This window comes from Artemia sp. Qi Xiang Cuo, chromosome 6 (assembly GCF_049724085.1).
Source record: "Artemia sp. Qi Xiang Cuo chromosome 6, ASM4972408v1, whole genome shotgun sequence".
NCBI classification, from domain to species: Eukaryota; Metazoa; Arthropoda; class Branchiopoda; order Anostraca; family Artemiidae; genus Artemia; species Artemia sp. Qi Xiang Cuo.
In genome coordinates this window covers 27,030,649-27,045,578 of record NC_142799.1, presented here as the reverse complement: position 1 = coordinate 27,045,578, position 14,930 = coordinate 27,030,649, and the positions used below count along the sequence as shown (strand labels likewise).

The following is a 14,930-nucleotide window of genomic DNA, read 5'->3' as shown; positions in this document are numbered from 1 at the left end:
AATTAATTTTATAAACTTTTTCCACAAGACAAGTTTTTCAAAGAAAAGTAAAGAGCTCCATTAAGCCAAGAATGAACAAAAATAAAGTCAAATAATCTTCCAAGCGTAAAACTATCGTAAATCATTATCAATACATAAATGAAACTCAAAGCGAACAGAAATTACAATACAAGAAATTACAAGATCAGAACACAATTTGCGCTTTACTGAAAACAAAATACGTTTGAAGTGTTTTAACCTTTCTTACTTTCATAAATGAAAAATTATCCAAACCTTAAGCAAGAAATATCAGTATATGTCAATTAAAGTGACAATCCACGGTCATTTGTTTGTTTGTTTTCTTTCTTTTCAGTAAAGCGCAAATTGTTTATGGGTCTTGAGAAGACATAAGGGTTACCAGCCTTACTCATGTTAATTTTTGCTCGTTTTGTGTTTTACTCGGCTGTTTATTGTAATTTCTGTTCATTTTGAGTTTCATTTATCTATTGATAGTGATTTGGAAGATTATTACGCTTGGAGGATTATTTGACTTTTTTTGCTCATTCTCGGCTTAATGGAGCTCTTTGCTTTTCTTTGAAAAACTTTTCTTGTGGAAAAAGTTTTTTAAATTAACTACTATAAATTATGAGTCTGTGGAACCATCACCTGAACTATCAAACGTGATAAGATGTTAAAACCGACAACCTGGACCATCAATTTCGACAACACCAATACAGGCAGCTAAGGCAAAGGCCATTGATAAATTGTCTGAAGTAATCAAAATCCAAAAATGTATTAAAAATAAAAATGTAGAGCAAAGACACGTGCTGTTAGAAGATGCGTGAAAACGACAATTATGGAGTGTCAATAATGAAAATAAAGAGCAAAGACAAATGCGGTTAGAAGATATTTGATACCGAGCAAGTGAGCGAGTCAAAAAAGAAAATGAAGAGCAAAGACAAACACGGTTAGAAGACATGCGACACGGAGCATGTGAGCAAGTCAAACATGAAAATGAAGAGTAAAGACACACGCGGTTAGAAGACATGCAACACAGGACATGTGAGCTAGTCAATGAAAATCAACCTGGACAGCAAGAATAAAAACGTGTCAAAATTGAAAATGATATCAATGATGATTGGTTTTCTAATTTAGACATGGCTAAGGTCATCAATGCCTATCATATCTTTTTTAAAAAATCAAAAGTTCAGCAATATGTATTTCATAATGACGAAAGACAAGCTGAGGTAAAACGAACCAAACAAATTGAAAACGATAGCGATGATGATTGGGTTTTGGATTTTGAAGTCAATGAGATCATCAGTGCCTACCATACCTTCAAAAATCAAAAACTTGGACTACATAAATCGTTGGAAAAAAAAGAAGTTTTTGCTCCACCACCTGAACAATTAAAAGAAACAAAGTTGGTCATCAATGCCTACCGTACCTTTGAAAATCAAGAACCTGCACTAGATAAATCGTTGGAAAAAAAAAATTGTCCCACCACCTGAACAATAAAAAGAAACAAAGGTTCGGCGATTCGTCAAGACATGGCTAATTGTAGAAAAAAACAAGACAGATAGTCTGAGTGGTTTTTAGAGGCAATTCTGGGATAGGCCCTTTTTAGGATTGTATAAAAATGATATCATTTCACTTGTTGATAGATAAATCGATCTATCATTACCTTAAAATTACCTTAAATCGCACTTGCTAGCGATAGGACGAAATCGCACTTGCTAGCGATATCATCCGTCTCTATGTCATTCCTAGGGCAGAACTAATGTAGATAGTCATAGAATTAAGGCATAAAATATTGAATTGAAATTAGGTAACGCATGACTGACAATGTCCACTTGACTTGTGTGCAAAATCTGAAATTGAATTTGCTTGGGCTCACAGGTGGCGAACAAGTGAAACCTAAGCCTAATAGGCTTGGTTGCTTGTGGTTTAGAGGTGGAATATTGTGTCATAGAATTGACACACGACCAACAAGTCCCCTGGACTTGGAAGCGAATGGTAAAATCTATAGTTTTCCAAGTGTTAGGTTAAATGGTACAGGCAAACGGCAGGAGCAGGAGTCATGGAAACGCTGACTGGAATATTCCTTTGTTTTCATCAATACCCTAAATAAAACGCCTCCATTTTGTTTTCTCAAGGTAGGGCTTAAGATTAAAAGGAGTAATGCTAGCCTAGTGATCCCTCTTTCTCTCAAATGTGAGAAAAACCATTTTACTTATTGTATATTGCCTCAGTTTTAATCTTCAAAGGTTTATTATCCTAGATAACATATTCTAGGCCAGTTTTTTAACGTCATTTTCATCAGCTAAATTGTTTTCACCTAAATTCTGACTTTCGACTTGGATGCTTGTTTTCCAGCTGAGTAAAGTATTCTAAAATGGATCTGCATTCCAATTTCATGGAAGCCTAGGACCAGCATAGGCTATTAAAGTGTTTATAATCTTGCACAGCTCAGGGGTATAGGCTACTCTGTCCCTAGGCTATCTGTTAGGATTTGATTTGTAAATAGCCTAGCCAATTAAGTAAAACAAGAGGTAAATTTTTCACTAATCATATTATTGACTTACAAATAAAGTAAACATACCACTCAATGCCTTGTTAATGCTCTTTCCAAATTTAACAATCATTTTTGTCAGAAATGAATTTTAGCCTACCCCCACCCCTTGCCTATATATACCAATTCAGGGTATATATTTGCACATTAGTGTGGGGGGGGGGGGGTAAATTTAATTTCTGATGTAAATGGGATGTAAGTTTAAACTTTACCCCACCCCCTAATGTTTAAGTAGCCTATATAGCCTAGGCTACCCTGAATTGGTATAAGCCTATATAGGGGTGGGGGTAAAATTCATTTCCAACAAAAATGATTATTATGTTTGGAAAGAGCATAAAAAGGCATCAAGTGTTATGAACTTGATTGATATTGTCATCTTGGTAAATTTTTTTTTAAACATTACCAAACAAAATTGGTTGCTTCTTCCTGTTTTATATTATATTTAATTTAGATGGTAAATATTTACCAAATCATAGGCTATTGAATTACAACTAAAGTGCATATACCACTTGATGCCTTTTTTATGCTCTTTATGAATATTACCTTAAATTACCTTAAATCGCACTTGCTAGCGATAGGACGAATCCTGTGTCCGCCAGCTTCAGTGATGATAGTTAATCATCATTTGTGGCGTCCCAAATGGTGCACCACGGTTTGTTGATCCACTCTCTATCCACTGATGACTTGAACGCATCCACGCTGGTAGAGGTTACTGTTTTTTCACTAAGGGAGTTCCATAAGCTGACAACTCTATTTGAGAAGAACTTGTTCCTTAGTCTGGTGTTGGCTCGTTTTCGGAAGTGCTTTTGAGAATGACCACGAGTTCTGTTTGAATTGTCCAGTTGAAAAAGGCCAGGACTGGTATCCTCAGCATTTAGGAGCTTGTATGCTGTTATCACATCGAATATAATAATCATTTTTGTCAGAAATGAATTTTAGTCCCCACCCCTATATATACCAATTCAGGGTATATATTTGCACATTAGAGGGTGGGGCAACAGTTTAAACTTACCTCTCATTTACATCAGAAATAAAATTACCTCCACCCCCCTAATAGGTATATATATAGGCCTAATATATAATAAAGTATGGTTAATACTAATGAAATAAAACAAAATAGGATAAAATACATCAGGGGTGGGGGTAAAGCATAGCATAGGCTATATTAAATACCTAACCTATGTACCTTTTTTTGCCCCTTCAGCCCCTAAAAAACTAAATTTTAAATATTGTAAACAGAGTAAAAAACCACTGTTTGCAATGCTCAGCATAGGAATTCTCTGTTGCAATAACCTGCTTGACTAGTTTCTTTTATTGTGTTTGCTATACAATATTACAGCTAATAGAACAGTACCATATATATAATATTCAAAACAAGGAATGTATTGCTCAAGTTTATAAATAATATATTTTAGGTAAATTATTTCCTCAAGGTTAGGCACTGTCCAAGTGCTAAGGAGAACCTTATTATGTTTTCTACTATTGTTATCCATGTTTTAAAATCATTTTTTTTACCTTGGTGAGATTGTCCTGCAACTAAGGTAAATTCTGTGATGGTGCTGGTGAGTAATGGCAATAACTCATATTGGCTGCTAATCCCTGATGTCTGCTATGGTTGTATCTGCCAGTTGGAATCTGTGCTGTAATTTGTATTAATTACTATAATAACATATAATGTTGGTTCTGTTTGGCTCCATTGTTGTGATGAGAATTAAAACACTTTACAAAAAAAAATATAAAAAAAGAGAGTTGTGGCTGTGTTTACATCCCTGTGAGATGCCTTTCAATTAGGAGAGTGCTAGAATGGATGCAGTTTAAGCCCTCTTTGTAACAGTGACCAAAGATAGGTATGATCAAGGGCACCATTCTTCTATGGTTTAGAGTAGACACTGCTCCACAGCATCAACTTCTGATAGAGCATAAGTGCTTAGATGTATGTATCTGGAACCTCTTCCAAAACAGCTTCAATGAATGACCTCTAGTCTTCTGCTGGGTGTCCAGTTGGAGAAAAGATTGAAAGGTACCACTGGTTAATAACTTCTTTGTCAGTATCATGTCTCCCCTTTGTCTTCTATAAACTAGCAAAGGTACCTTAAGTTTTCTTAATCTTGCAGGATAGTCAAGGTCAAGACCTTTAGACCCTTCTATACATATTTAGCCTTTCTTTGAATAGACTCAAGGGCAGCTACAGTATCCTTATTAATAGGGGAGACAAGATTCATCCCATACTCTTATGACAGGCTAAATTAGGGCTTTGTACAGCTTAGGCATGGTCTGTGGAGCTCTGGAGGAGATTGTCTTTTTTATTAACCCCAGCCTTTGTTTTGATTTACCTATTCTTATGTTGGGTGTGAATTTTATCTGGTTATCTATAGTAAGCCCAATGTCCCTTTCTTTAGTTGTTGCAGAAATAAGTTGAGATTCTGTGTTATTTGGTTCTTTATTGTTTTTATGACTGAGGTTAGTTTTCCCAAAATGGATAGTTCTGCACTTTTTGATGTTCAGCTCTAGGTGCCATCTCTGTACCCATGTAGAAAAGGAATTAATATCAGTTGGAGTCCATTTAAATAATATTATTATAATTTCAATAACACAAATCCTTTTTTTGTACTGATTTAATAGCATATACAACATCTAAACAATATAACCTCATTAGCTGCAATTTAAGATAATTAAATGTTGTTTCCTAGGTGCATATACTTTGACCTAGGTTTTGTTCATGATTTCATTAAGTTATTTGAAATTGTGGCTAAAATTCTTGATCATAGGCTTATTGTCATCTTGGTAAATTTTGGTTCATTTATATTAATTTGCTAGCTAATGGTATACCATGCACTTTTCCTCTTTCTTAACAACCTGTGCTAATTGTGCCAGTGCAAATTCCATTTTAATCTCTTTAGATGGACACCTTCTTTATTTATTTTTTCTTTTTGTCAGTCTAATTAAGTTAAAACATGACATTTACTTCAAGTTTTAAAATTTAATCATGTCAAAAATTCTAAATATAAATTTTTTATTTTGCAATTTTCAACACTGTTAATAGTCTCTGAGACAAATCAAACTTTTAAGCTCAACAAATTGACAGAAAATTAACCAAATTATTCATAAACAATACTGAAAACAAAAACCAACACTGAAACAAAATGAATGAAATTCCTGAAAAGGTTAAATATACCTGGCTAAAAATGTGCCTAAATACATTGAAGCAACAATGGTTAATTTAGTAGCCTGTGTTTGGCAATGCCATGGGAAAAAAACACCATTAGATTCCCTGTTCAACCTTCTTTCTGACATAGAGAGGTGCACCCTAAAACAGGTGCACCCATGCACCCTTTATGATAGCAATGGGTCATTTGAAAATTATTTCCAGCAACCACAGAGAGAAACCGTGGTGTCCTGGTTTACCATGAGTTGTACATTCACCTCCATGCACAAGAAATTGATTTGATCATGCCATATAAAGGTATAGATGAGCTAAGACAAGATTTTGAGATGTATATTGCATGCCTAATGGGAATTGGCTGAACCAACAAGCCAGAAAATTTAGAGGTCTTCTGAAATCAGTCAAAACTCTGTATCTACCACCCTTACAGATGCACTGACACATAGAAATTGCATTGTACTTCAATATTGACCATAAATCAGACTTATTCATCAACTTTTCAGCTTTAGAACTCTTCTTAGTAAAAAAAGGTCACTTCTACCAGTGTAGATGCATTTGTCATCAGTAGATTGGGCTTGCTGAATAGACTTTGATTCACCTTCTTGGAATGCCATTGATGATCAGCCAATTGCCATGACTGAATCTAGTCTAAACAGGATTTGTTCTATTGCTAGCAAGAGTTATTTAAGTTAATTTTAAGATAAATCAACAAACTTTTGTATATAACATGGAATTTTTTTGATAATTGGATGCATAAACTTAAATATTGAATCAAATAGTGTGTTTTTTCTTAGTTCTACTACCAAAAACATTAGGAAGTACTTGTCAGCACATTATTTGGAACCTGTTTTAGGGCTCAAAATGGAATTTGCCTTGATTGAAATTAGTATATATTAAAAGGTGCATCAAGTGGTATGTTTATTTTTTACAGCCAAATCAATTTAAAAAACCTTACATTAACCATTGTCTTTTAGAGTTGGCCTTGTAAGTAAAAAGAATAAAACTATCCATTTTCCCTACATGGTCCTCCATTTTGTTTAACAACTGCAGTAGAAAATCTAATTTTTTGTTGGCTCTGCTGTAGGGGGGGGGGGGGTAAAAATGCAGCAATAACAATAAATATCATATATAGAACAAGCATTTAATCAGGAAGCAATAGATGCTTTTTTTCTGTCTTGCAATTGAAACATGGTAGAAATTTTTAGGCTAAGTTTAACCTACTAAGCAAAGTCAGATTTTAAAGCACTCAAAGGAGAATATAATTGAATTAGGCCATGTCTATATTACAAGGTAAGGAATAGGCTGCTAGTTTACTTTTTCTGAGAAAAAAATTAAGCCCAAGTATTACCAAACAATAAAGGGAAAATGAAAAATCCTTAGATTTGCTCCAAGCTGTGACTTAAGGTAATAATTTTTTAAGGTGATGTATATTCTTTTTTTGTTCAGGTTAGGTTAGGTTTTGAGAATCTAGGCAAAATTATGAAACCATCTATCCAAGTGCTGCAGTCCAGAACATTTTATCGTTTTTAGCCATTCAATACTGATGCAAATGAATAGTTCTGAACAATAGTTCTGGGATTACAGTTTTATCAGTTTTTTTCCTTACTTACAAAAACTTGTTAGGGTAAGGATAAGGTAAAGGTTAGTGTTAAAACTTGCTAGGGTTTTAAGCTGACAAAATCATGCTTTTGTCATTACTTTCTTTGATATTTCATCAAAGTCAAATAGCTGGCAAAGAGTAGAAAAAGTATGTATATTCAGTACTATGGTATCCACTAAAGTGGTACAATTTTCACCTCCAACACTGTGAATTGGTTAATTTAACAGTGCTTGACAAAGTGCCTACTTCAGACTGTAGAGCCAAACTGGTGAATGTGATAAATATTAGTAAAAACCCATTTAGATTTAGCACACATGAGGAGCATGCCAAATAAAGAAATACTTGATTTTTTTTTTATAAAACTGTTGGAAATATTTTACCTCAGATTACCTTGGGGCAATTTAAAGATAATATCTTGCTTACTGTTCCCCCTACTAATGTAAATTGTTGTTATTTAGAGTGGAGCTTCTGAGGCAGAAGGGGGATGTAGTTAAAAGCTTTAAACTAATTTTCATATATTAAGTGTGTCATATTTGGTATATACATTAGTGCACACTGAAAAGCTCTTTTTTAACCTTGTGTGTAGGTCTTATTATTCTTTGTTTGAGACTCTGTTGCCCTGCTGAATGAAATGTGATTGTATTACAAATGGTACCATGAAACCAATCTTAGGTACTGTCTGAAGTGTTGGCACTTTGGCTAGAACAAAATCATGGCTGCAAAGCAAGGATTTGCCATAGCCAAATGACACTCAGGAATGGTTCTTTAATCTAAGTTAGGGCCCAAGAAGATATTTTAAGTATCATCTCTATCTCCCAGACAGGGAATTGAATTTTTGCAAGGCTAAATTTGAGCTTCCCCACCTAGTTTTCAGTTACCTCAATGTGGATATCACCAGTGAATTGCCTGCTGGCAACACTATAAAGCTGCATAAAATTGATCTGAAATATAAATGTTGACCAGATGGTCTGTTAAAAAAATGCAATGAGACATTTCTAATTAACTGGTAGCTAACAAGATGCAGTGACACTTGTTGTGTAGTAACAGGTGCATTGCCTTAGTGCTAGCTAAATGAAACTCTGGAATGGATCAACATCCCATGTAAGGGTCCAAGGAGGTATTTTAAGCCTAATACTTCTACTTCCCTACCTATAAGGTTTGAAAGGTTCTAGAAGTTTGACTTCTAACTTAAAACAAAAATCAAATTTAGTAATTGATCCCAGTTCAAATACTTGGACCTACTTGTCCTACTTAAGCTAAATTACAAAAAAAGTGTGTCTTAGTTTGATGTGTATAACCTATGTTCCTATAATCTTTAGAGCATTAAAGTAGGTTTTGGGTAGACTTTGAACTTGAATACACTTATTCAAGTCTTAATTTATCCGTGGATTTATTTCTGAAGGTTTTATTATTATAGTTGGTCAAATGTCCTTAACCTGCAATTTGCCATGCTTTTTCCTCTCTTTCTTCTGTAATTATATTCTCAGGCTTTTTTACTAGAGTAAATAGTCTCAAGCGTCTTGACAGCAATTCCCTTTTGATTTTCAATGTTCTATTGAGTGGAAAAAGAAGCAACAGAAGATAGCCTGATTATGAGTCAAATAAAGAAAAAAAACAGCAACAATTTGTACAACAAAAAATCTTGAACTAAGGTCTTCTGAAGCTTAGTCCTTAATTATTTTGCTGCCTCTGAATCCTTTGGCCCTGCTCATTTGTGGCCAAGGGATATATGCCTGGGAGTTGACAGACTGAATCTGAATGTAAATCCATTCAGAGAAGAAATCTGAATGTAAATCCACAAATTTATGTAACTAAATCTAATATAAAGTTTTCAAATGTGAGTTTTCTTCACCTCCAAAATAAAATGAAATACAGATTTGTTTTTAATCAATGTATTAGAAAAAAGAGTAAGATTTCTAAGAAGTTACTAGCCATCAAGTTGTTAGGCCAAACTGGACACCAGTAGCAATGCATTTGGCTTAACTTAAAAAATCTGAAGTTTTATGTTTTCATTTTTCAAGGAACTTGTTGTGTATAAGTATGATTGTCTTTAACTTCCATAATCAAGCCATTCTTCCCTAAATAAAATGAATAATTGTTATAGTTATTCCTTTAGAATAGGATGTTAATCTTTATTAATGTTTTGTCTCTAACAGAAAACCTGCGATGGAATTCTGTCTACATCCAGTCATTACAGTGGGCCCAAGAGTGCCCTCAATTGCTTTGTTTGGAGATTTTAAAAATCTTGCAATTAAAGAGAAACATGATGATATTACTTAATGTGAATAAGGTAATCACTTGTTTGGTTTTTTCCCATACTTTCCTCAAAGCTCTTGCCAATGAATAAGATTCCAGAAGTATGGCATAGAGAGTGTATACCTGACAAAAGCATTTCTACTTGGAGTCAAACTGAAGGAATTCTGGAGAAAAAATCTGCTTTTCATAATTTGACAATATATGCTTTATGAATAAAAGTTTCCAAGTGTATACATCCTAGAAAAGTTGAAAGCTCTAGTTAAGTGAATTTGTTTAAATCAGATCTGATTATACCTTGGAAGTGAAAGGTTCTGCATAGTGAAGTCAATATATATTTAAGTTGGAATATATATGCATAGTCAAAGTATGAAAAACCTTGTTCTGAAGATATACATCTATTATGTAGCAGATCATCAGGATTATCATATGATGAATAGAAGGTGGTTAATACCACAAGACTGCCTTTTGATGGAGTAAAAAAGTAGAATTTACCTCTGATAGATGCAGTGTTTTCATAGTTTCATACATCATTCTGAAAAAGGAATAGAAAAGCTAGTGTTTTATGGCTGTTTCTGTTTCAATCTTCTTGTTGCCTGTATGCTGCTATCTCGATGGAAATTTCATAAATCAGCCGACTATAGAAATATCAGTTCTATATTATCAAACAAATTCTGATTTTGTAATATCTGCATCAAATGAAGAATATGTCTGGTATGAATCATATCATTTTAGGCACAAACCTGATATGCCTTGACTTAGAAGCAACATATGGCTGGTGATCTATTGGTGGAAGATGTCTTAAATATTTGGAGCTGTGTAAAGCTTTGAATCAATAATTTTATGCTGAGATAAGGTTCATTTGTTTTTTAGTTTTCTAGATAGAGCTTTATTGCAAACAAGTTACAGAGTGATTTAAAGTAGCTCAACCAACAAGCTGAGGGTTTTCTGTGGGTTTGGATTCAGGATAAGTTAAATTAGAAAATTGGAAGATAGATCAGAATGGTGTAAAGTGCAGAAATAATGTAGATGTATAAAAAAAGATGAAGCTCATCTCTACACTATAAATTTCTTCTAAAATAGTAAATATGCTATTGAGAAAAGCATGTAGATTTCTTACTTTATTGTTATTAATGTGATGTTTTTATTTATGTGCAAGTGAGTATGGTAAATTGCAGCAACTGGTCTGTCTTATTTCTTCATTGGATTCTTGCAGTTGGAATACTTGCTTCATGTCTGATGGTATGCTTTTAAGAAGGTTTTTAATCACTATTTATAGTTATTTTACCTGTTCAAACCAATAAGAGTGTATTATAAGTGGTAAGTTTATTTATGAAACAGCAAAAAGATTAGACCTCTCCTTGGTGATTTTCTAAATGTAACTAAACAAACTAACTAGAAATTAGAGTGTAATTTGAAATAAACCAACAAGATTTCAATATTTGTGCTAGAATAATGCCATCATTAAATTGCATATCAAAGTAAGTTATTGATATAGTAATAGATGTTTAAGTTCAACTATTTCAGGTTTTTCTATTGCATCTGATTATGGAAATAAAAACTTTTTATATCTTGTTTACTCTGTAACATTTAGTTATCCTGAAACTTTTTTTTGCTTCATGATCATTTTTAGTAAGGATAATCGTTTTTGCAAAAATACTCATAGCTAAATAATGCGATTTTTGATCTCTTACCTATTTAAATTGTGGTTTTGTTGCATTTATTGATGCTTTAAAATTGATTCAATTTTTAAATTTATTTTATATTTAAATTTTACTGTCAACCAATGCTGGAGATTTTCACTCTATTAAGTAGTACATTAAAAGGGAAAGGAGGTAAAAATAAACAATCATTACAGTTTTTGGCCATTATTTTTCAATTTTCTAGAGGAGACACCCCCCCCCCCCCTGAACCCTGTATATCTTGCCAGTTTAGGTACTTGCTATGGTTATATTAAAAGTTATTTTGGTTCAATATCCCTGTTTAGGAGACATTACATGAATCAGCCAATGCTAATTGGATGATTTTAAGTTGTATTTAAGCTTGTGATTTTGTTTGATGCCAGTTAAGCCTATAAGTTCTGTCCTTTCAAATTTGAGTCTTATAACACTTCTGATGATGTATAGTAGATACATTTTAGTAAGCCCAACTGTGTGTTTTTTTTTTTTTTTTTTTTTATATATATATATATATATATAGATGAAGATATTATCTAATGTTAGAAAATCTTAAAAGGTTTTAGGGCTGTCACTGTATCTGAAGAAAAAAAGCTGGTCTATTGTTGTTGAGACTGTGTGAATAATTCCTCATAGTATGATTATAATGCTAATTGTGACTTGCAGACTTACACACTTGCAGTACAAACAGGGTTGCTTGTTTATGTTAAGAGAGCCATTTCCTGCTTGGTTACCATATCAACCAGTTGTAAGGTTGATTTCCTCTTCAAGGGTGGGAGAGAAACATAATCTTCCTAGCTGAAGAATTCAAATCACCCAATTATGTAAAGCTCTGGTCTAAAGCACTGCAGGGGCTTAGCTATCAGGGAGATGAAACTTGTGTTGCTCCTTTTCAGAGAAGAACATTTTTGAACCTGTTTGTGGAAAAGTACATATAGAGAAAACTTGCCAAACTATTTAAGCACACTAAAAAACACTTAGGATATGTTTGTGATGCTGGGGAGATAACCACCATATTGATAAAGTTGGCTTCCTTTTGTGCAAAAAAGTCTTCTATGCTAAACCTTTTTCTCTGGAAAACTGTGAAAATGATGGGTGCATTGGCTGAGCTGGTTGACTTGAAACTAGTAGTGTTGAGAAGCCAGTTTGTTTGTGTGTCTCCAGTTTCCTAAACCACAAGAATAACAATAGAGCTGCCCTTGTGATGTTAATCATCATTGCCTGAATTAAAGTTAGGAGGTGTGATTGTCAGCAGGGTGCTATCATTTTGGCAAACCGTCAGAACCTTGAACCATCATAACATCTAAAAAAATTTATAAGTTTATATAATAGCAATAAGTATATAATAGTTCAGAAACAAATATTGGCTATATATTTGCACATCAGGGAGGTGGGGGTAAAGCATAGCATATGTTAAATACGTAACGTAACCTAGGTAACTTCCCCCCCCCCTCCCTAAACCTAAAAAAAAAACTAAAGTTTTAAAATTTTCAATGTTTGAGGTTCTGATGGATTTTTTTGTCAATGTTATGACAGATTTTGTACTGCTCCTGACGTTTGTGCTCTTGATGGTTCGATGTTATGAGGCCTTCCCATTGTCAGCATGTGTCATTCCATCCCTGTAAGTGAAGAGATTCACCCTTAAGGGCTGATTCAAAGCACCTTCTCACCTACCTCTGGCAAGTAGCTGGCACAATACTATGTTTTGGATTATAATCCCCCCAAAATATTACTTGTTTTAAACGTTTGGTTTGATATCTTGAGAACATTCTGTGCTATATGTCTAATGGGATCTCTTACCCTTGTGTTTAGATGTGTATATACATGCAATAACTAATTAATGCAATTTATTTGTTATCATCGTTTTTTGTAAACGTTTGCAGAAAATCTATTGTTTTTTTACTATTCAAATTTTTTTTTTTTTTTTTTTTTTGGTCATTTAATTTTTTTATTGGCATCATTAGATAATTGCATTCTTATGTTTAATATTCAACTATATACTGTGTCTCCATAAATTGATCACAGTGTCTCCATAATTTGATCAAATTGTGACTTCCAAACGTAAATGAAACCAAAGAATGATCTGACCTAAGAGAAGGGATACTTCTGCAGAAGGACTAGAAACATCCAAGTATAGTCATATGGGGTTTTGTTGAAAATGTCCAGTATGTGCTTTTCAGAAATATGATATGGTGCATAGGTTGCATATGGATTTGATCATTATACAGAAGAAATAATATATTTCCATAAGAAAAGGAGATTTTTCACATTTGAGTTGGGAAACAGAGCAACCTAGAGCCATTGTTTAGTGCCACCAAAAATTGTGTTTGTGTTTTCAAGCAATTTATGAAAGTCATATCATCAACAATAGTATCTTAGTAATAAAGATGAAACCAGATTTTGAATATGTAGCCTACTGAATGAATATAAGTTTTCAATGTTCTTGCCGATTCAGTTATTCTACAAAAGTGAGTATTATGGATAAGAGGCACTATAGTTTGTTCTGAAACTGAGGTAAAATTCCTCTGCAGAATTTTAGAGTCTTCTTTTTGTGGAATTAAGAGAAATGAGGAGAATATGATTTTGATAAGTTACAGCCTGTAATGACCTAGAAGAGATGAATTTGGCTATGTTGACCATAAAGAAAAGAAAGTGAATAAAAAAGCTTAATAATTTGGTTTTGTTGAAAAAAAAAGTTCTTAGGTGTGGAGTAATTTTCTTTGGTTTTTTGTTGTCCATCATGGATATAGTTTGGAGAGTGCATTATTCTATCAGCCTTATTGTTGGTACAGATATTTTGCATTATATACTTTGATGACATAGGCTTTGTGCTTTTTCAATATACTCTCCTGTCAGGACTTCATCTTCCTTAAATGCCAAATGAAATTATTATTTCAGTGCAGATGTAACTGTGTGGTCAAGAAAATCTCAGCACAAATGTCTACAAAGTGAAAAGTAGAAGAACATGATTCCCCAAAATAGTGTGCTCTAAGAATAAACCAAGCATAAGAGATTAACCTCTTTTTGAGATGTGTGAAAAAGGGGATAGACTTCAAGAAAATACAATATTGGATTGGCTTTCTGAAAGCAGACTTCTGACAGCCTTTTTAATATTTATAGATTTGAGAAGATCTTTTGGCTCTTGTACTAATAATTTATATTGTTCAGGTATGAGCTAACCTTTATTTTGAGCTGCAAAGTGTTGAACACATAAGAGAGAGGGATGTTATATTTGTTCCTGGGGGAGAGGGGTCTCAATACAAAAAGAATCATATAATTTTAAACTTTATTCTTCTGGTGAAGTCCTGTAGATCCTGTATGCTGGTATGTGTAGTGATGTTTTTCATCCTGTTTATGTTTTTACCTGTAGGCTAGGTACCATAGCGCGGAGGTGGGGAGGGTAAATTTCTCCCTGATGAGTTTGCTTTTCAGAAAACTATGACCAGTTTTTAATAATTTTTATTATCATGTATTTAAAAAACTCTTCAATGCACTTTACATGTCCTTGTAATACACCAAAAAAAAAAAACAGTGTTAGCAATAATACGGATGACAAAGATCAATGCACAAAAATAGAGTTCCAAATTTTTTTGTGAGAACAAAAACTTTTATATAATTTGCACTAGAAAAGATATCAACAAAGCTTTAAAAATGAATGAAACCTTAAAACACTGTAAATAAACAGTG

The 14,930-nt window shown here is 33.4% G+C and overlaps 1 protein-coding gene across 6 annotated transcripts in view; it reads left to right on the top strand.

The window, feature by feature from the left end:
- Window positions 1-2,058: 2,058 nt before the first annotated feature.
- LOC148951057 (pre-mRNA-splicing regulator WTAP-like) overlaps window positions 2,059-14,930 on the top strand; it is a 31,880-nt gene continuing 19,008 nt past the window's right edge. Inside the window, exons 1-2 of one of the 6 annotated variants that reach the window (XM_089090594.1) lie at window positions 2,125-2,193; window positions 9,471-9,604. In XM_089090594.1, the coding sequence (XP_088946720.1) occupies window positions 9,578-9,604 (27 nt within the window). In that variant the 5' untranslated portion in view covers window positions 2,125-2,193; window positions 9,471-9,577. Of the gene's footprint in view, window positions 2,194-9,470; window positions 10,810-14,182; window positions 14,412-14,930 lie in introns of those variants that run through there. The other 5 variants (XM_089090598.1, XM_089090596.1, XM_089090595.1 and 2 more) reach the window with 5 other exon arrangements.